General features: G+C 32.3%; 2 protein-coding genes across 4 annotated transcripts in view; both read right to left on the bottom strand.

The window, feature by feature from the left end:
- Nucleotides 1-23188, bottom strand: part of LOC134720609 (uncharacterized) — a 391376-nt gene that overhangs the window by 299713 nt on the left and 68475 nt on the right. The gene's annotated exons all lie outside the window — the stretch shown is intronic.
- On the bottom strand, nt 7126-10148 carry LOC134722272 (uncharacterized). Its single transcript, XM_063585881.1, has 4 exons — nt 10017-10148; nt 9569-9588; nt 8462-8530; nt 7126-8070 (listed from the first exon to the last, which is right to left on the bottom strand). Exons 1-4 carry the CDS (start codon nt 10146-10148, stop codon nt 7128-7130), a joined length of 1164 nt encoding a protein of 387 aa, XP_063441951.1. The 3' UTR covers nt 7126-7127.

The following is a 23188-nucleotide window of genomic DNA, read 5'->3' on the forward strand; positions in this document are numbered from 1 at the left end:
CTAATACATAATTCAAAGTGCTTCTATTCTATACGAAAATCGTGCTTAAGAGAGAAAATCGCCACTGAGAGAGAGAGAAACACGAAGAGTACACATAATTGACATTTCTGCACTTGCATTAAAGTACACATCCGTTAATTGAACACCTGCAAAAATATACACATTAGCTGAAATCAATCGATAAGCGTGTAATTAAATTGTACAAGATATGCTGAATCTAACCATGTATTTAGATTTTTGATTTTTGGGCCCCTTTATCAAATTTGTCCACATTGAGGTCAAAAGGGTCCATAATTTTGTCAAAAATTGAATTCCCGGGGTTCTTTAATATGCTGCATCTAACCATATATTTAGATTTTGAGTATAGAACCATAATAGGTAAATGTCCAATTTAATTTTTTTTAGTTCTTAGACCACATTCATTCTGTGTCAGAAACCTATGCTGTGTCAAATATATAATCACAATCCAAATTCAGAGCTGTATCAAGCTTGAATGTTGTGTCCATACTTGCCCAAACTGTTCAGGGTTCGACCTTTGCGGTCGTAACAAGCTGCGCCCTGCGGAGCATTTTATTTACGATAATGAAACGGCTATTTTTGTGAGTTGGCAATAAAATATAGCTCTGGTAAGAAACTGACCGTAAATTTCTCTAATTTTTTTTTTCAAAGTTGAATTTTACTCTGAATGTTTCTTAGAAACTATACACTCAAGTTATTGGAATAAATGTTCCTTTATTGTCGAGCCTACATTCCGTCGTCGGCGGCGGCGTCCACAAATATTCACTCTGTTGTTAAAGTTTTTGAAATTTTAATAACTTTCTTGAACTATCCTGGATTTCTACTAAACTTGGACAGAAGCTTGTTTATGTTCATTTGATAGTAATTAGAAGTAAATTTTGTAAAAATAAAATTCCATTTTTTTCGTTCTTTAATATGCTGAATCTAACCGTGTATTAAGTTTTTGGGTTTTGAGCCCTGTTTTTTAAATTGGTCTACATTGAGGTCCAAAGGGTCCAAAATTAAAATTATTGGGGTTTTTGATATGCCTAATCTAACCGTGTATTCAGATTCTTAATTTTTGGTCCCGTTTTCGAATTGGTCTACATTAAGGTCCAAAGGTTCCAAAATTAAACTTAGTTTGATTTAAACAAAAATTGAATTCTTGGGGTTCTTTGATATGCTGAATCTAAACATGTATTTAGATTTTTGATTATGGGCTCAGTTTTCAAGTTGGTCCAAATCGGGTTCAAAATTAAACTTTGTTTGATTACAACAAAAATTGATTATATGGGTTTCTTTGATATGCTGAATCTAACCATGTATTTAGATTTTTGATTTTTGGGCCCCTTTATCAAATTTGTCCACATTGAGGTCAAAAGGGTCCATAATTTTGTCAAAAATTGAATTCCCGGGGTTCTTTAATATGCTGCATCTAACTATATATTTAGATTTTGAGTATAGAACAATAAAAGGTAAATGTCCAATTTAATTTTTTTTAGTTCTTAGACCACATTCATTCTGTGTCAGAAACCTATGCTGTGTCAAATATATAATCACAATTCAAATTCAGAGCTGTATCAAGCTTGAATGTTGTGTCCATACTTGCCCAAACTGTTCAGGGTTCGACCTTTGCGGTCGTAACAAGCTGCGCCCTGCGGAGCATTTTATTTACGATAATGAAACGGCTATTTTTGTGAGTTGGCAATAAAATATAGCTCTGGTAAGAAACTGACCGTAAATTTCTCTAATTTTTTTTTTCAAAGTTGAATTTTACTCTGAATGTTTCTTAGAAACTATACACTCAAGTTATTGGAATAAATGTTCCTTTATTGTCGAGCCTACAGTCCGTCGTCGTCGGTGTCGTCGGCGGCGGCGTCCACAAATATTCACTCTGTTGTTAAAGTTTTTGAAATTTTAATAACTTTCTTGAACTATCCTGGATTTCTACTAAACTTGGACAGAAGCTTGTTTATGTTCATTTGATAGTTATTAGAAGTAAATTTTGTAAAAATAAAATTCCATTTTTTTTCGTTCTTTAATATGCTGAATCTAACCGTGTATTAAGTTTTTGGGTTTTGAGCCATGTTTTTTAAATTGGTCTACATTGAGGTCCAAAGGGTCCAAAATTAAAATTATTGGGGTTTTTGATATGCCTAATCTAACCGTGTATTCAGATTCTTAATTTTTGGTCCCGTTTTCGAATTGGTCTACATTAAGGTCCAAAGGTTCCAAAATTAAACTTAGTTTGATTTAAACAAAAATTGAATTCTTGGGGTTCTTTGATATGCTGAATCTAAACATGTATTTAGATTTTTGATTATGGGCTCAGTTTTCAAGTTGGTCCAAATCGGGTTCAAAATTAAACTTTGTTTGATTACAACAAAAATTGATTATATGGGTTTCTTTGATATGCTGAATCTAACCATGTATTTAGATTTTTGATTTTTGGGCCCCTTTATCAAATTTGTCCACATTGAGGTCAAAAGGGTCCATAATTTTGTCAAAAATTGAATTCCCGGGGTTCTTTAATATGCTGCATCTAACTATATATTTAGATTTTGAGTATAGAACCATAATAGGTAAATGTTCAATTTAAATTTTTTTAGTTCTTAGACCACATTCATTCTGTGTCAGAAACCTATGCTGTGTCAAATATATAATCACAATCCAAATTCAGAGCTGTATCAAGCTTGAATGTTGTGTCCATACTTGCCCAAACTGTTCAGGGTTCGACCTTTGCGGTCGTAACAAGCTGCGCCCTGCGGAGCATTTTATTTACGATAATGAAACGGCTATTTTTGTGAGTTGGCAATAAAATATAGCTCTGGTAAGAAACTGACCGTAAATTTCTCTATTTTTTTTTTTCAAAGTTGAATTTTACTCTGAATGTTTCTTAGAAACTATACAATACACTCAAGTTATTGGAATAAATAATTTATTGTCGAGCCTACATTCCGGTCGTCGTCGGTGTCGTCGGCGGCGGCGTCCACAAATATTCACTCTGTTGTTAAAGTTTTTGAAATTTTAATAACTTTCTTGAACTATCCTGGATTTCTACTAAACTTGGACAGAAGCTTGTTTATGTTCATTTGATAGTATTTAGAAGTAAATTTTGTAAAAATAAAATTCCATTTTTTTTCGTTATTTACTTATAAATGGATTTAGTTTTTTTTTCTGCCAGGAAACATTACTTCACTCTGTGGTTAAAGTTTTTAAAATTTTAATAATTTTCGTAAACTATCCTGGATTTGTAACAAGTATCCAGAAGTAAATTTTGTAAAAATAGAATTCCTATTTTTCTGTATTTTACTTATAAATGGACTTTTTAAGATTCTTAAACTATCCTGGGTTTTAACCAAACTTGAACAGAAGCTTCTGACAATCAAAAGATAGTATCGAGAGGAATATTTTTAATGTTTTCTTCATCATTTTTGTTGAGTATGTGATTAACAGCAAAAGTAGGCGGGACACTGGGTTCGTCGGAAACCTTACAAATTTATTTTTTTGGTCTTCTGTTTAGTTACGATCGGAATTACTTTCAATCTCCGAGGAAAAGTAGTTTATACACACCAAAAATCCCTATTCGTCATCATACACAACATGAAGATAATTAGAGAAACTGAACAAAAATAATCAGCAAAATAAGATTTACATGTACTACAGATGAATAAAATCACCAGTTGACTCCACTAGTATAAGAGTTATAATAAATAAAAAAAGACGTGGTATGATTGCCAATGAGACAACTCTCCACAAGAGACAAGAATGACACAGAAATTAACAACTATAGATCACCGTACGGCCTTCAACAATGAGCAAATACCATACCGCATAGTCAGCTATAAAAGGCCCCGAAAGGACAATGTAAAACAATCCAAACGAGAAAACTAACGGCCTGATATGTACAAAAAAAAGAACCAAAAACAAATGGTAACACATAAACAAACGACAACCACTGAATTACAGGCTCCTGACTTGGGACAGGCACATGCATATTGCCCATTAGTGATTTTTTTCTTTTCTTGTTTGCTTTTAACCGAACACTGTAGAATTAATTCTGACTGACAGCTATTATAGACTCGTTGGTTTCATCAAGTTAAATGGATTCCACCTTTTTGCGTTTACCCTGGAGTTCATTATTTATGTCCATACGTTTGCTTTTATCTTATCTGGAATCTGATGCATTATGAAGGAAGAGTGTCACACTTCCTGCACTTTAAAAATCCTTTTAATGGTCCTAAAGTTGCCTGTCATTAGACAAATTTTCTATCATACAAAATACTATAAAAACAAATTTACAGTTAGGGAACTATGATCTTGACGTTTGTCAAGTTCAGCCTTACTCACAGTTTTGTTTGAAAGGGTTCGTGTTGATTTTGCTTAGATTTCAGTGTTTTATCTTGTCAAAGGAGATACGAGAGATACCAGAGGGACAATCAAACTCATAGAATGAAAATAAACTTACAACGCCATGGCTAAAAATAAAAAGACAAATAATAGTACAAAAGACAAAACATAGAAAACAAAAGACTAAGCAACACGAACCCCACCCAAAACAGGGGGGTAATCTCAGGTGCTCCGGAAGGGCAAGCAGATCCTGCTCCACAAGTGGCAACAGTCGTGTTGCTCATGTTATTATTAGTCCGGTTAAAAGTATAATTCGGTTTAAACTATGTTCATTTGTCTGTGTTGTCTCTTTCAGTTACAGTTTTGTTTATTTTTGTCCTGATAACCTTTGTTTTTTTATTTCAACATTGTAATAACATAAGCAACACGACGGGTGCCACATGTAGAGCAGGATCTGCTTACCCTTCCGTCTTTATTTTTCTATGTTGTGTCTTCTGTACTATTATTTGTTTGTTTGTCTTTTCATTTTTAGCCATGGTGTTGTCAATAGGTATAGGAAGATGTGGTATGAGTGCCAATGAGACCACTCTCAATCCAAATAACAATTTATAAAAATAAACCATAATAGGTCAATGTACGGCCTTCAACACGGAGCCTTTGCTCACAACGAACAACAAGCTATAAAGGGCCCCAAAATTACAAGTGTAAAACCATTCAAACGGGAAAATCAACGGTCTAATCTATATAAAAAAAAACGAGAAACGAGAAACATGTATAAACTACATAAACAAACGACAACTACTGTACATCAGGTTCCTGTCTTAGGGCAGGTGCAAACAGTTTATTTTCTATCTATGAGTTTGACTCTCCCTCTGGTATCTTTCGTCCCTCTCTTATATATATGCGATGATGTCTCATGTTGATAACTGAACTTTTAACGTTTTCCAATTATATAGGAATTTGAATTTTTACTTAAAAGTAAAAAATAACAAAATACCAAACTCCAAGGGAAATTCAAACCGGAAATTTCTAATAAGATGTCAAAATCAAACGCATCCAACGTCATATTCATGACTTGGTCCAGGCATTTTCTAGAAATTTCTGGTTTTATAGAAGCTAAACCTCTCAGGATTATGACAGTTGTTGTCCATTCGTTTGATGTGTTTTGTCATTTGATTTTGCCATGTGATTAGGGACTTTCCGATTGAATTGTCCTCGGAGTTCAGTTTTTTTGTGATTTAATTTTTTCTCACTGGTATGACATTAAAAAAATTCATTATATTAAAAACAATGTGCGAACAAAACAAAAAGACATATTTGGTTTTCCTGTTTGAATGGTTTTACACTAGTCATTTTTGGGGCCCTTTATAGCTTGCTGTTCGGTGTAAGCCAAGGCTCCGTGTTGAAGGCTGTACTTTGATCTAAAATGATTAATTTTAACTTATTGTGAATAGGATGGAGATTTGTCTCATTGTCACTCCTGTCACATCTTCTTATATCTAAATTATAGGTAAAAATGTCTAAAATAGCAGTACAGCAGTCAATTTTGTGTTATCTTAATCACAACAAAACAAACATATATTTCAACAAAGAAAAACAAAATGGCATATGGCAAAAAATGAAAGAATACAAAAAGTTACTAACAACGTCAGAACCTAGAACCTACAGTTCAAGACCATCATGTATATTTTGTGAAGGATATACAGAATATTTGTCAACAAAGTCTTGATATATTCCGATGAACCTTTTTAGAAAAAAGAACGAAGCTTTCTTTGACATAATCCTAGCTAATCAATTTTCTTCTCAGACACTGTCACGTCACGTTTTATAAAGTTTGAGGTGCAGTTGCAAACTATTGCATATCGAATGAATTGAGAATTGTATATTCCGTATGCAGGTGAAGTTGGTATATTGCTACAAAGAAGGGAGAATGTGATAATTTGAAAATTGAGATTATCTTGCGTGTCATAGATTATCATTAGTGGGACAAATTAACCACTGTATCCTCATGAAACTTGAAACATTTTCACAACTGAATTATAGTAATGGTGGTACAAGATGATAACTGAACTCCTCAATCAGGACATATGTACTACCCTTCCACACAAACCATCTTTGCTCTTCAATACCAACCTTTAACATTTCTTGGATTTTTAGTCAAGAGTATTATTCAGGAAGCACCTGTTTGTTGTTCACTTTTTACCTATTAAGAGCTACAGTTAGGTATAAACACAAATATTCATTAAACGAAATAGTTACCATGCTATAGGGGATGTTGTTATCCTTCTTTAATGTATATAAACTTAATATGAATTAACTATTTGAACCTGCATATTGATCAAGAAAAAGTATATCATTTTTATCGTATCGTATTCAATAAACGTTTATATTATTTGTTTTAGTATATTATACATCAAAATTAATATTAATATCATGTGTATATTCAATAAATGTTATGTTAACTATGATTTTTATGATGAGAGATTAAAAATAATCATTGGAATTTTCCTATTTGTAAGAGCAAATTAAAGGTAGGAGATACGACATGTACATATACAGAGAAACAACTAGGAAAATATCACAAATCGTGAATAAATATCTCTGAGAGTTACGTAAAATGGCATACGAGTACTTTATTATAAATGAATTTAAAAAAAACTTTTGTTTGCCTCCACGAATCTTTAAAGACAAATCCTAATCATAACTATACTGTATAGAATCTGACATTGAGTATACATTATCCCATTTTTACCAGTTAATGAAAATTGACCTCACTTGGTTCATATGATTATTTTAGCTTTTTTCTTTTTAATTGTCTTTTTCTTTTTAGGCATTTTATTTTTTTCAGTATTATCAGTTTGTTCCGGAGAAACAAATGGTTGTTTCTTTTTCCTCCATTTCTTTTTCTTTGATCGTTTCTTCGTTGTCTTTTTCCCTTTCGACTTTTCTCCATCTTTTATCACGGCTTCATTATCTTCACTGGACGATTCGGAACTTCCCTCTCCTGTAGGTACCGATATGATGCACGAAGAATGTTCATCCGGAATTACCATGACTTTTGATTGTTCATAACTTAGGTAATGTTTTACATGTTCAGTAGTAGCGGGCGTTGACGTATTTCGAATCACTTCTGGTCTAGATCCGCTCCGTGTATGATCTGTTCTATATATATCCGGGCTTAAGCCACCATCTTTGATTGATTCGTCACTCGAATTGGAACTGCTGTCACTATAAACTTCTTGTTTATCCGATGGCTGGTTTGCAGGTGTCATTGTGCTACTTTTGCCACTTAATAAAACAGCATCTTTGTTTTCAACACTTGAGATGCTGCCAGGGTTCTTCGAATTATACCCGCAATCACCTTGTTTTCTGTTCAAACCAGTTTCTTTTAAAGGCGTGCTTATTAACGGTTCTAGCTTTCGATGTTTATCTTTTTGTAACTTACTGACAGATCTGTCAGATTTGAGATCAATACTGACTTCAGATTCGCTGTTATCCCTGACCTTGTGTGATGACCTTGGAAGCTGTGTATTCGTTTTTGAAGACTTGTTAACGAATCCGCGGTCGGAATGTAGATTCAAACTGTCTTCAGATTTTTCACTTAATGTTCTTCCGGCATTCTGTCGAGATGTTTCAAAAGTACGAGTTTTGGAATCGTTAGAGCTGACAAAGTTCTCACTCTGTTTGTAAACCTGATTGTTATGGTAATGTCCAACATTATCACTGCAAAAATATAAAAATCAAATTAGACAAAATAAAAATAGCTACCTAGCGAAGATCACCGAAAAAAAATTAAAATATTTTCAGACGAGCAAAAAATCTGAATGTATCTTATTATTTTTATAGAACCTTCTACTGTCCTAGCCAAGTCTGAATTACAAATTAACACCCCTTATTTACCATCAAAGTCATTATATCACGTGATAGACATATAATCTTATCTTTCTGTGCAAATCGTAAAAACATATCTACATGTCTCATGTGTCTTTTGTTAATATTTTGCTGTTTCTTAGACACATGCACCCAACATCAGCCAATCCCTTTCTGCTCATATCAACTAACATGGATTGTTAGATACAAAACTAAGCTCAGAATAAGATTATAAAGTGCTTACACATCAATAGCTGACGGTGTTATGGTTACCGATCTTCTACCATAGTGAGAAATATTGTCCACATGATCTCTGTAAATACATTGCTACATAAATAAACTATATGTACGAATAACACATCGTCATTCAAATTAACAGAGAAAAGTTTATTTAGAGAATTATCAATGCATTTATAACCATAACAAGCATGGATCTCGCATATTGAAAGCTGATATTTCTTTATCTGCTTAAAAAGGCATGTTTAACAAAAAAAATGGATCCTTTCGTTCTATATGTTGTTATTTTATTGTAAAACTAAGTCGTAATCACTAATTTGGACAGAATACCAATTTTGAGCACTTGAGTTGTTAAATTCCATGATCTAGAATAGTTGATGTAATGTTTGAATGGACATCTTATCTTAAGTCAGATAATCTATATTTAACCTTTATATTATTTTTTTAAATTATGTTTAAAGTAGATAAATACTTTAAATATATTTTTTTTAAATAGTTACGATTACAATTTTAGTCTTAAACATTCCTTTTCATTGAAACTATAATGTTCTAATTAGTACATTGTTGAATGTAATTATGTTATATACTGATGTTAAATGGTATTAATTAGTTGTTGTCACTGTACAGTTTTTATTTAGTACTCAGATGATAAGATAGTTATTCTGACCTCCCTACAAAAACCAATAGTCTTTACAGAGATTTTATTCAAATCTAAATAATAGATACATAGTTTTATTAAATAATGTTTGTTATCCATTATTTGAGTTGATAAAACAAACACTGATGCAATACTTGTGATAATACCATTATGTTGGAAATTTTTATAGTACTTTTATTGTTAAACACTTATATCATATTTTTTGTTGTTGTTAAAAATGTAGGTATTCCAGTTAAAATTTAAAGTTACCCAAATGATTAATAAAACCAGGTTTTTAATTGGCTAAGTCCTTATATTTCTCAAATATAACACTGATTTTCATTGGTGTATACTATTTGCTGATTAAAAGTGACTCAAAAGTAAAACCGTTGATCAACTTTGTTATGCAATGGGAAGTAACTCCAGCTAATTTATATGAATTTTGTAAATAAAGGGAGGTAACTCAAACGGTATTACTTGCCAAACACTGTTATAGTCTGTTTTAAAATAATAAAAACTTATAATTTTAGCTCTGTTTATTATCTAAAATAAAATCACATTTAGTTCATTTTCATGTTACAAATCTATTAAAAAAAGAAGAGATCAAAAATTAAGAAGTCTTTCAGAATGAGAAGAGCCAGTATCAGAATCGCTCGACTCTTCATGCACTTCAGATGGTATTTCAATTTCAGTTTTGCTGTTGGCAGGATTAACTAATTCAGCTGGTGCATGTGCATGGCTTAAATTAGTTGGACACTGAAACTAATACCATCTGCTCCATCAGGTTCAAATAGCAACTGACTGTCAAAGTCGTCAAACTCAAAAGATTGAAATGACTTCTCAGGCAGGAATATATATGTCCTAGAGAAAGAGGACATCTGTGTTTCATCATCACTAAATGAATGTGAAACAAAAGAAACCTCACTTTCCCTGGGAATTCTATTTCATCTGAACGAGAACAAACAAGATTTTCAGGGTTATTTTCAAAAGTCATGTCAGATGTTTGTTCAGATGTTGTGACGTCATTCGCACTTTCTAATTTATCTGACCCAGTCATGCTCATAATAACAGAATCAGTCAAATCATTTGCACATGAACTTGCTGTAACAATTATACTAGAGTATCTTCTACATACACAGCAGGTGCATGCTTCACCTAAACAGGGAACATGATCTGCTAGAGTATTGGAAATAGTGCTGTCTGGCAATATTTCACAATAATTTCCAGTAATGTATCTATACATTATGGGAATAACGACAATTATCAAAACAGTAAAATGTCTGCCAATTACCACCCAGGGTCAAGCTATCACCAGTTGCCATTTCTGTAATGTGCAATAAAACAGTTTTTTCTAATATTTTCACAAACTATCTACATGTAGGTCTATATTTGAGATATTTTTTTTCTTTCACAACAAACCTCAAGTTATTACGCAGGCAGGTTAATGCAGTTTAAAAAAAATTGGCAATACGTTCTGGTTAAGAAAGTTTCCTAGACTAAAATTCTAAATAATTTCAAATTTCATTGATTTTTATATGAATAAATAGCCGATTTACTCCAGAACAGCATTAACCTACCTGCGTATCTTTAAAATCAATAAATTCAAAAAAACAAACCATGCAAATCAAGCAAAAACAAGCAGTAGTATATGAAATTTGAAATATTTGGTTTAAAACTTACATGTCTGTCAAATAGCTGTACGTTAGAGCTTCAAAAATGATTATCTTGCTCAATTAAACACCCACTATAATCTGTAAAAAATGAACGATTTTTATACATTTGCATATATTTTCATTATTGATTTGACAAGTGTAAGGTTTAATAAAATGTCTTTAATGTGATTGCTTTGTTGTTTAGTTTTTAAAAAAATCAAACATTGCTCATTACACATTTTACAAAGGGAAATAATCTATATATTGAATTATTATCTCCCCTTTTTAAATATTGACATTGACTGTTTATTATTCTGTAATAATTACATAAGATGTGTGTTTCAGTATAATATTTTATTCTGATTGGCTAACTGCACATCACATGTTATTCCGTAAGTAGTTGCAATGCTCAATACAACTTTCACACATGAAAACACGTGGTCCAACAATAAAGTGCACAGGTGAATTAAATAATAAAATATATAAAATTCGTGTTGTCATGATCATAGCTAAAAAATGTAATTAAGTATTGAATGCTTCTTTTTGTAACTTTATAGGGTTGTAAAAGCGTTGACCGTGCGTACATTTTTAGAATGAAGCGCTTCTGCGCGTCATACAAAATGTACTTCGGTCAACGCTTTTACACCCCAATAAATTTACAAAAAGAAGCATTCAATTCTTAATTACATGTGTTATTATTTGTATTACCTTGGTGTCTTCTCAATCTTTGGCATACTTGTTTGTTTGATGTCTTGCAGGAGTTGGAACTACTAATATTTTATCATTATCCAGCTACCTTTCCAAGTTGAAATTGTATTTGTTAATTGGTTAATAATACAGCAATGTTGTTTCATAAACACCTATAACAAATAATATCACAGTTCTAGCTGGAACCCTCAGGTTACATAACACTTGCATTGCCTGATTAATGGTCCACACTAACATGTGTAATAACCGTTCACCATGCTTACATTTTACAGTGCCAACTAGAATAAAGCAGAGGGTGAATAAGGACCAAGAGGTGCATAAACTGTGCAGCAAAACATTATAACATTTTGCTAATTAACATGCATGCATTGAATATGTATAGTGAAAGAGGAGAAACTTGTGCACATGTCATTTAAAGCATTTAGTAGAAAGCATTTTATATTGTTTGCAGTTAAACTTATCAATACTATCATAAAGCATACCAAAATGATGGAAACACCAAAATCTTTCTTCGATAGACCTTTGTTATCACCAAATTATTATCTAAAAACCATAGAAATCCAACATTTATTATAATTCTTTATATTGGTATAAAGTAAAATTGACAGTAATATGATAATCATCATTTTTATTTAAAAAATCAGGTTTGTTTTATACTTTTTAAGTTATCTGCCCTCTTATTACAACATTCAGTATTTTAAAACTATTCTAAATTGTTTTTATTCCTTGGTCTGACCAACAGCTGTTACTACCTTCGCAGTCATTTTTTTGTTACTTGTTCTAGTTTTATTAATGTTCTGTATAAACAAAGGGTGATGTTTTATGGGGACATGTTTTTTATATTGTTGATTTCTTTGTTTGAATGGTTTTGGATTGAGAGTTGTCCCATTGGCCCTCATACCACATCTTCTAATATCTATGTCAATATGGCACTTTGTCTTGTGATCAGGTCATGATTTCTAGACCAAATACATGTCAGAGTTTTTTTTTATATTTATATATTTGAAATTTAGTTTTCTATTTGTATGACAATAATCAAATTTTCTTATTAACAATTTATCATTAACTTGCATACCAATAGGAAAAAACTGTCAAACTCCTCTTGACTGGTTCTTTAATTACATGCGTACCATATAAATCTGAACAATAATACCTAAAAATTAAAGAACACCATATATAATTTACATGTTGTCATCATGCCCTTATTCATTCATTAATCAGTTATTTTTACTTTAGGCCTATTAAATGAAATAAGTCATATTTACAGTTGTAAACAAAGTTAGAATTAATCCTCCTTACTTGTACAAGCAATTTTTCCAGATTCCAAAAACTCAAAATGAAAACTTTTACATAGGTAAAGGGGAATAACTGTATATTTGTAAAAGTGACAACACCAAAAGTTAACTTGACATGTGTTTTGCGGTCATAATTTATTGTTTTTGTTTTGTTTTTACCTTAACAGCAGTTTAAGACACTTTAATCATGGGTGGATCCAGTCATTTTAAAAAGGGGGGTTCCAACCCGAAACCTCCTACCTTGATCCGCCACTTTTAATGTTTTAGCAGTGCATAATTTTATTTGTACCACTTCCTATATTGTTTGTTTGCTTGTCTCATTCAATGTACTTAATGTACTTTAACATCCCATATATATCTTCTTATAATTGTATGAATTTTACTTTGTTTATAATTTAAAGGTTTGAAGGTTAAATGGTAGTTTAAATACAAGTATCTGTCAGCAGGCTAATTTGGACTTAATTTGTATTTTATTATTTATTTAGAAATTGGACTTTTAGAAAAGATATTATTTTACAAATTTAAATATTTACATGTATAGACAAATAATGTGTTAATCTTAATTAGTGGCATTTAATGTTAGAATATTTGTGACAGATTTATTTATTGAGTTACAGAAATCAATGTGAAAGACATTGATTCATACTAAAGGTGTGAAAATTATTGTATAGGAAAATGAAAAAATAAGATTATGAGTATTATAAATTATAATTATCTTTTATATTAATTAATGTAGTCGCTTATAGCTTAAAGTTATGAAATGTCATTTTTAATTTGAGTATTGTCATGTTAATTGAGTATTGTCTATTTTCGATATTTAGTATAAATACTTATTGTAAACTTTGTGAAATTAGTATACTAAGGAGAAATAGTAAGATCCATTAGATGCAGTAGGAGTCATATTGTGTTGACGTTATCCTTTATATATGTTATACTAGAACTTTGGCTTGGAATTATAACTTGAATGTGTTGGATTTTCGTGAACTGCAACAACTAGTTCCTGATATTGGTGACTTTCAAAGCGTAATTGTTTTTCTAATGATTTTACGAATAAAATCATGACTCTGTAACCACGCCCCTCGGTTACATATATCACTTTAATAAGTCTACTTACCAAAATTTGGTTGATTATATAGGGAATCCCTGAAACATGACCTGAGCTGGGCCCCCCTTAGGTCAGTCAGCGTCCCCCCATTTATAAAAAGTTCTGGATCCCCACTGAATATCCTACCATCTCTTCTTAAAAGGACTTATAGATGATTACTTAAGTTGTGATAGTTCTACTACTACTAAATAAAGTTTAATGGCGACTACCCTTGCGGGTACTGCGCCAGATTACCTTATATAAAAACATTTCAAGTAAATGTTTTAAATTTATCATTATTTAGGTGTTAGCCTATATTATATATATTCATATTATAGAAATTTTGTGAGTTTTTTTTTTTTTTTCCCTTAAATTTAATTAATCTTGTTATTTAAATCTGAGCTATAGTGATATACACTGCGCATGTGCGTTAAGTAAGAAGTTGAATGTTTTTGCAGAGAAATATAACTGTGGATTTATTGTGTTATATTGTGAAATTATAACGAACTTTGAAACGAACTTTGGATTAATCTGTTTCTCCACTATATATGTATCCTGTCACAAATGAGAAAGAAGTAAACACCCGGTAGAAAAAGAAAAAGATCGAGTCGAACTGTCTCGGACACTGAACAAGAACTAGTGTCTCTGTCAAAGCGCGCAGATACCAATTCAAGTCCTGTATCACCACCTACAACTATGGACAATAAAGCCGATCCACATAAAAAAAGGTCAGTGAATGAAATTTATGATTTACTAGTTAAAGTCAGTGAAAATCAAAACACTCTCAAACAGTCACTAGAACAACGTATTACTGATCTGGAAATCGGTCTCAGAAACGATATTACCATCAAAATGAGAACTTTAAAAGAAGAAATTGATCTGGAATTTACAAATGTCGATAATAAAATAGAGAGCTTAAAACATAAGTTTGAAACACTTGAGAATAGCCAAGCCAATACACAAGTTCCACAAGCCGTAAACACAGAGATCACAACTCACTCTAAACTTGTATTTAAAAATGTACAACAAAACGACCTCGGTGAAAGTGAAAATGTCCTTAAGGATCATGTTAACGATGTGATAAAAGCCATTGGATTAGATTTTAGTGTATTGTCCGTAGATAGTCTAGGATCTCAAAGTCAACATGAGAACAATACAGACCAATCAGGTTTGCGCCGTAAACGTCCAATATTGGTAACATTGGAAAACGACACACAACGGTCCGAAGTGATGAAAAATAAACGGAAATTAAAAGATCATGAACATTATAAACAAACATATATATTGAACCAGACAAGTCACGTCATGAGCGTATACAAGAGGCTAACATCAGACAAATAGACAAATATATACCGAATTTTCAGATCCGAGGAGGTCGGGTTGTGAAAAAATAGGAAATATGCCAGCTTTCACAGTGTTTGAAAATCGGTAGTTGGAACTGTAAGGGATGGTACCTATCAGATAATACTGTACATAGTAGAATTTTAAGGGAAGATATCATAAATTCACTAAATTTGGATATTATTGGTATAAATGAAACCCACTTGATTGGTTATCAGAATGTATTCATAAATGGCTACAAATGGTTTGGGAATAACCGGAAGGATATTTGCAATAATGCATGGAGAGGATCAGGAGGGGTCGGATTCTTAATTTCAAACGAAATATTGGAAAATTTTGACTGTGGAATTTTAAACAATTCATATGACGACATATTATGGATATATCTTAAGTGTAAATATGATTCAGAATTTGTTATTCATCTTTGCATATCATATCTTCAACCAGAGCATTCTTGTAGAGGAAATATTGCACACGAGTTCTTCGATGTTCTGCTTTCACAAATATATTTGTACAGTGATGCTTCACATGTCTTAGTATGTGGCGATTTTAATGGTCGTATTGGTGATAAACAGGACTTTGATGATCAAATAGACTTCATACCGACAAAGTATAGTGTTGATACGTCGAAAAACAAATTTGGAGAATACTTGATTAATTTTCTGAAGGATGCTAAATATTGTGTATTAAACGGGAGAGGCGACCACATGAAAGACGACTTCACCTTTGTATCTACTTCAGGAAAATCCGTTGTGGATTATATTGCTGTTCCATATACTGATCTCACTAACTACTCGAATTTTAAAGTTCATTTAATTTCGGACATTATCAGTGATTTTGAAATACAACCTGCTGCCGGGGCAACTATGCCAGACCTTTCGGTGCTAACTTGTGAACTATCTCTATCGGAATACTTGCAATATACAAAACAAAAATACAACGAAAACAACATAGATCAAGGTCGGATGATTGAACGGAAACGTGTTTATCAAGTAAAAAATATTCCAAATTAAAGAACCTTAGTGAGCACGCTCACATACCCCACGTCCCCACATTGTCATTGGAGAAATTAAATAAGTATAAGAAAAAAAAATTGGTATAAGAAAAAATATTGAATAATAAATTCCTGTCAATATACACATCTACATAGTATGTCCTTATTATCTACAAAATTTCATGAAATTCTGTTGTGTGTTTTCAGAGGAGTTGAGATGACAAACTGTTGCAGAAGTACATTGAAGCAAATAAGTTCAAAGGGGCATAACTCCTAGAAAAAAAATTGAATTGTAATTTCCTGTTGATATGCACATCTAAGTAGTATGTCCTTATTATCTGAAAAGGTTTCGTGAAATTCTGTTGTGTGGTTTGAGAGAAGTTGCGATGACAAACTGTTGCAGTAGTACATTAAAGTAAATAAGTTCAAAGGGGCATAACTCCTAGAAAAAAAATTGAATCGCAATTTCCCGTCGATATGCACAACTACATAGTATGTCCTTATTATCTGAAAAGGTTTCCTGAAATTCTGTTATGTGGTTTGAGAGGAGTTGCGATGGCAAACTGTTGCAGTAGTACATTAAAGTAAATAAGTTCAAAGGGGCGTAACTCCTAGAAAAAAATTGAATCTCAATTTTCCGTCGAAAGCCACAACTACATAGTATGTCCTTATTATCTGAAAAGGTTTCGTGAAATTCTGTTGTGTGGTTTGAGAGGAGTTGCGATGACAAGGTGTTGCAGTAGTACATTAAAGTAAATAAGTTCAAAGGGGCGTAACTCCTAGAAAAAAAATTGAATCGCAATTTCCCGTCGATATGCACAACTACATAGTATGTCCTTATTATCTGAAAAGGTTTCGTGAAATTCTGTTGTGTGGTTTGAGAGGAGTTGCGATGACAAGAAACAGGACTGACGGACTGACGGACGGACGAACGGACGGACGGGTCAAAAACATTATACCCTCCGCAACTCCGTTGCGTGGGGTATAATGATATATTTACAAACGAAAGGTGCAGACACGCAATAGCCAACGTAATTGAAGCAATAGAATGTTTTCAAAGCGGACTTCGTGAAATTGACAATCTTTATAAACTATTCGTTGACACACTTCATAGTGAAATGGACCAACAGCTTGTCTACAACGATACACATAGTGAACATAACGGCAAAAGGAGGCGAAAAATAGGAAATCCATACTGGAACAGTAACCTTAATGAACTTCTCAATAAAACGCATCGGTCGGAAAAAGATTTTCTACGATGTAACGGCAACAGACGCACACGAGATAGACTGAAGCAGATTTTTCTAGTGAATCGGAAAAGCTTTGATAAATGTCTGAGGCAAGCGGAACGACAGTATCAGGCGGAACAACGCACAAGTTAAAAACACTGAATACGCAAAATCCTAAAGAATTTTGGAAGGAAGTAAACAAATTGGGACCAAAAACCACAAAACAAAACATTGATTCAGTTTTTCGGGAAGATGGAACAATTTCATATGACACAAACGAAATTCTAAAACGTCGGCGAAGCGAGTACTCGAAGCTTTTTTCAGCAGAAATAACGGAAGTTGACGACTTATTTATGTCCAACATTGAGCAGTTAAATGCGCAAATGGAGGCCGAAATCGATAACCTAGATTTAAACGAAAGTAAAACTAAGGTTACGGATGCTACACTAAACGATGATATTAACATTGAAGAGACTAAAAGTGCCATGAACAAACTGAAATCAGGCAAATCAGTAGGAGTTGATAATCTACCAAATGAAATTCTTAAAAACGAAAACTTATTACATATCTTAACAAAATTGTTCAATCTGTGCTTCACTAGTGGAATAGTACCAAGTTTGTGGTGTAAATCAATTATATGTCCGATTCTGAAATCTGGTAAGGACTATCGTGACCCATACGGATACAGAGGCATTAGTCTTATGTCAACGGTCGCTAAACTATTTAGTTCAATTCTTAACAGTCGAATGGTGAGTTTCTTTGAAAGTGAAAATATTCTATGCGAAGAACAAAATGGATTCCGTAAACTCAGATCATGCCTCGACCACATATACAGCTTATGTACCATTCTAAGAAACAGAAAAACACTCAAACTGGAAACATGTATGTGCTGTGTTGACTTTTCAAAGGCTTTTGACTCTGTTGACCACACTTTACTGTGGCACAAACTTATGACTGCCGGAATTCACGGGCATATGCTTAAAACAGTCCAAAGAATGTATTCCGTTTTGAAAAGCTGTGTCCGCATAAACGAACAATATACAGATTGGTTTTCTATTGGTAAAGGCGTCCGTCAGGGTGAGAATTTAGCGCCGACGCTATTCGCCTTATTCATAAATGATCTCATACCTGAAATAAACGCTCTTGGTTGTGGAGTTCTACTAGAAAATGACTTTTCACTCAGTGCGCTGCTATATGCCGATGACATAGTTTTCATTTTTAGCTCTGCCGCGAGCCTACAAACACAACTAGACACGTTGAACAACTGGTCGAGACGATGGCGCTTAAATGTGAATATTGACAAAACTAAAGTACTACACGTAAGGAAAACTACAGTTGCACGAAGCGAATTTGTGTTTAAAATTGGCGACAAAATAGTTGACTATACTTCACAGTACCGCTATCTAGGTCTTACAGTGTCAGAAACATTAGACTACAACATCAGTGTAAACGAGTTGATTACTGGTAGCAGTCGTGCTTTGGGTTCCCTTGTTTCGAAATATTACAGTACAGATGGATTTGATTATGATACGTATACTAAACTTTTTGAAAGTACAGTCGCCCAAATTATGACCTACTGTGCTGGAGTATGGGGGTTTAAAGCATATGAAGGACTAGACAAACTGCAAAATAGGGCTATACGGTCTTTCTTAGGAGTCGGAAAGTTTACACCGATACCGGGAATGACAGGTGAAATTGCATGGATTCCAGTCTCTATCCGAAATCATTGTCAGATGATAAAGCTTTGGTGTCGTATTGTAAATATGCACTCGGAAAGATTACCATCGCGGATATATGCATGGGACTGTAGTTTTTCACGAAATCATAAGGATACGTGGTACAACAATATAAAATCAATTATGAATGAAAGTGGACTTGATACTCTATTTAACTCGAAATGTACGGATGGACTTAGTACCAAGTTAATTAGTAATTTTGCAAAAGACATGCTAATGCAAAAGTACCAGATCACATGGGAAAAAGCCGTAGAAGCTATGCCAAAACTCCGCATGTATAGAGACTTGAACACCACATACAGTGTTCAACCGTACCCAAAATCAGGTATTTCACGTCATGAAAGATCAGCAATTGCAAGACTGAGATGTGGTGTTTTCCCCCTTGAAATCGAGAAAGGGCGTTACCGGGGAGTCTCAGCTGATAGACGACTTTGCAAAGTTTGCAGAACTGGAAGCGTAGAAGACGAAAAACACTTTTTATTACATTGTCCTACCTATTCGTTACAGAGAAATCGCATGGTTATGGACTGTCAACAGAGATATAACTGTAATTTTGATAACATGTCTGACATGGATAAATTCAAATATTTACTTAGTGCCGGTGTTAAAATAGTGTCAAAATTTATCACTAACATTTCTGATATTAGAACACAAACATTAATGAGAAAAAATTAACTTCTTATTTATTGTACCTTTAAATTGATATTTGATAATTATAACAGATAACTATGGGAATTTTAAAAGTACAGTGCATCGTAAGCCTATGAAGGCTAGCTAAAAAAATATGTTTAATATTTGTATTATAATGTTATATCAGGCTGCACTTTAATAAAACAATATTATAGTGTGTATTTTAATCATCTTGATTATCTATTGGTTAATTTATATTACGAAGAAAAATATATGTGAGCTTATTATTCCGTTATTTGTAACTTAGCATTCTTTGTTTATAAATATTAAATGATTTGGTAGGTAGGTGTGGTTTTTTTTAAACATGAAAACTGTAAGTATCATATACTTTTGGATAGACATATCTGACTTTTTACAAATATGCAAATCGTAGAAGGGGTCTGACATATTCCCGTACATTGTATACACATTAAAACAATTATACCGCGGCTCGTACGTCCTTGGTAAATTGTGATTCTCTGTTTATTGAATTTGACTTAAAGATAGCACCCTCACTTATAAAAGTTTCATGTTTGCAGTTATGTATAGTATAGATGTATACCAGAGAGTGCTATCTTGGTAGTACTTGATTTAGTGTACTACTTTAACAATAAAAACTTTCGTAGAAGTTTAAGTGTATATTGTCAAATTCAACGGGGTTATGTTTCTTTTATTTAGAAATCATAAACTGATAAATGATACCCTCCACCTCTGTTACAACTATTAAAAAACCGATATTTAGAAATGAAAAAACTAAGAAAAAAAAGGTAAATAATATATATCTACCGAATTTTTTGTTTTTGGTGTCGCCTGTTTAGTCTGGAGTTGTTTCCCTTGCACTGTAAAGAAATAAATTGTTGTTAAATACTTGCAGCCGTACCACGTGGTAACCATGTGCTGCAAGCATACACGGCGAGGAGGCTGTAAACAAACATTTTCCAGTCTAAACGGATGATTTAGCAGCCGTGACTTAAAATGATAGACAATAATACTAATTATGGGTTAGTATTTACACGGTGCATTGTTGTGATAGTTTTTTTATTACCCTTATTAAGTATAAAGACCTAGTATCGTATCATTAACACATTGTTCAAAGTAATCCTGCCTCCTGGCTGTGTACATTGTGTACCAATTATTGTAATGACCCATTGATTATGCAGGGTTATAATAACAAACAATTGATCAAGCGTTTAAGTAGGTCTTAGTTGAAATATTCAATGACCCTCCACATTTATATGAAACTTTATAACAAGAAGCTGCTGCAACTACTTTATTTTAGGAGTATAATTGTACAATTGTCAGTAAGAAATTTTTCAACAATAGGATTCATATAAATAATAAAAACACTACTTTTTATATCACATGGTTTAATATTTTCCTATTTAATAAAAAAAAAAAATCAAAGCTGCACCTAACTGCACTATGATTATCACATCATATGATATCTAAAAAAGTCTATAGTATAAGGGGGGTAACTCGAGTTGCCTAAAACCCGTATATTTTGTAGAAACCTAGCCGCCGACGACCGACTAAATTTATTTCAATATATTCAAACAAATTACTATCATAAACTATTTTTGAGTATAATTTGGTATGAAGTATCCCGCAAGCTTGGTGCTGTTTATATACATTTTGCAATAATAATGAAAGTGTCCGTCTTTCCGACCTCACCGTTTAACAGGACTATTTTCCAAAAGCAAAATACAGTAGAAAACTCACGTGTATTGATACGATTTGCCTAAAAACAGTTAGGCCTTACCTTAAACAATTATTACATACAGCAAATATTAATATTGGTTTGATGGTTGATGTAGAAAGCACCTTTCGAAATAGAATACCGGCAAGATTGTGAAAATCGTGGAATGAAAATACCGGAAGCTATAAATTTTCCGTTTTCTTAGGGCGCCACCTAGTGACCAATGGAATAGCTAATAAATGTTATTAAACTATTGGTAGTGCTGCTTGTACAGATACTGAATGATATTGGACCATTCACAAGTATTTACTTGATTTGCAGACATTTATTTTAATTTTTTTTAAAAGAGATTAAATGAGAGTGAACATGGTGAAAGGAGAATAAAAGTATTCCTTATGAATTGAATAACTTATTTTGAGTGGTCTTGTGTAAATATGTTTTTTTAATATATTCAATCAAACTTATGTATTTCATGTGATATAATATGTACATGTATATATACCAACATACAATCAAACTTGAGTAAGTTTTAAACTTTTTTTAATCAAAAGATCTTTTTTTTTCCCACACACTTATTTTTATATATTTTTACAACTTAAAAGAAATATAACAATTGTTTTTCTTTATATCATCCATAGTTTAAGGTTTGATTACATAGTACATAATACTCAATTTGTTGGTGCTCAAAAGATATCATATCTACCACATAATTGTTCAAGAAAAAAAATGTTTTCATATTATACTGTTTTTTTATATTCTATTTATCAAAATTGCTATTGCAATATAGATCTTGTATCCAGCTAAACTGTCTGCCTGTCTGTCTAGAGTTAAAGTATATCACCTCAACATATACATAAAAAAAGAAACTAGAGGTTATTGTTATACCCTAACAAAGTTCAGCAGAGTGTATTAGTATATAGAGATCAATTTGTCTGTCTAACTCTCTGTGTTTATTCATTATTTCATTAAATCGGAAAAAGTTATCTCCAATTCTATTGTCTCATGAATACATCTAAATACAAAATCGAATCATAATGCATATGTCGATGCATTAGTAATACATTATAACAGTAATGCAATGAACTGTTAAATACCAAATTTTAATAAGCATATTTAAAAATAGCATATACATGCAAAGCAAGAACATATGTGCAAACAAAGCATAAAGCACTTTCTAAAGCAGACAATACAATAAGCAAAACGCACATAGATTCAACATAACATAACCTACCTCACAGGTATTTGTGAAGGCTTGAATACAATTAAAGTACGATCACATCAGGTTGATGCCGACATGGTAGGTCATCAATATGGAATATACCTGCAGTACAAATATTAAATTCATAACTAACCTAATCTGCATATCAAAATAAGATAGTTATTATCTTTATCAATTTATGACTTTATTTAATATCTGAAATTATTATAAAACATTCATTCCATAAAATTCAATAGTTTAATCCATTTACTGAAATTTAGCTGTTTTATATAATTTACTGTTTTAACCATAAAAGCACAATTATTAAAGAGATTTAAAGTTCTTTTAAGTTTTCTATTGTTACACTTACATATCAGATCTACACATCATTCAAACATGCATTTATTCATAACATTCGTAAATCATGCATACATTTAATTAGAAGGATAGATAATTAATATATTAGTAAAAGAAGAATAACTGACTTTATAAATA

This window comes from Mytilus trossulus, chromosome 6 (genome assembly GCF_036588685.1).
Source record: "Mytilus trossulus isolate FHL-02 chromosome 6, PNRI_Mtr1.1.1.hap1, whole genome shotgun sequence".
Classification (NCBI taxonomy): domain Eukaryota; kingdom Metazoa; phylum Mollusca; class Bivalvia; order Mytilida; family Mytilidae; genus Mytilus; species Mytilus trossulus.

Excerpts from the sequence above, each read along its gene's own strand:
- LOC134722272 (XM_063585881.1), bottom strand. The coding sequence starts at position 10,148 with ATGACTGGGTCAGATAAATTAGAAAGTGCGAATGACGTCACAACATCT. Across the intron at positions 8,531-9,568 it reads ACTATAACAGTGTTTGGCAA|AGATCATGTGGACAATATTT; the intron begins GTAATACCGTTT and ends ATGTATTTACAG. Across the intron at positions 8,071-8,461 it reads ACACCGTCAGCTATTGATGT|TGATAATGTTGGACATTACC; the intron begins GTAAGCACTTTA and ends ATATTTTTGCAG.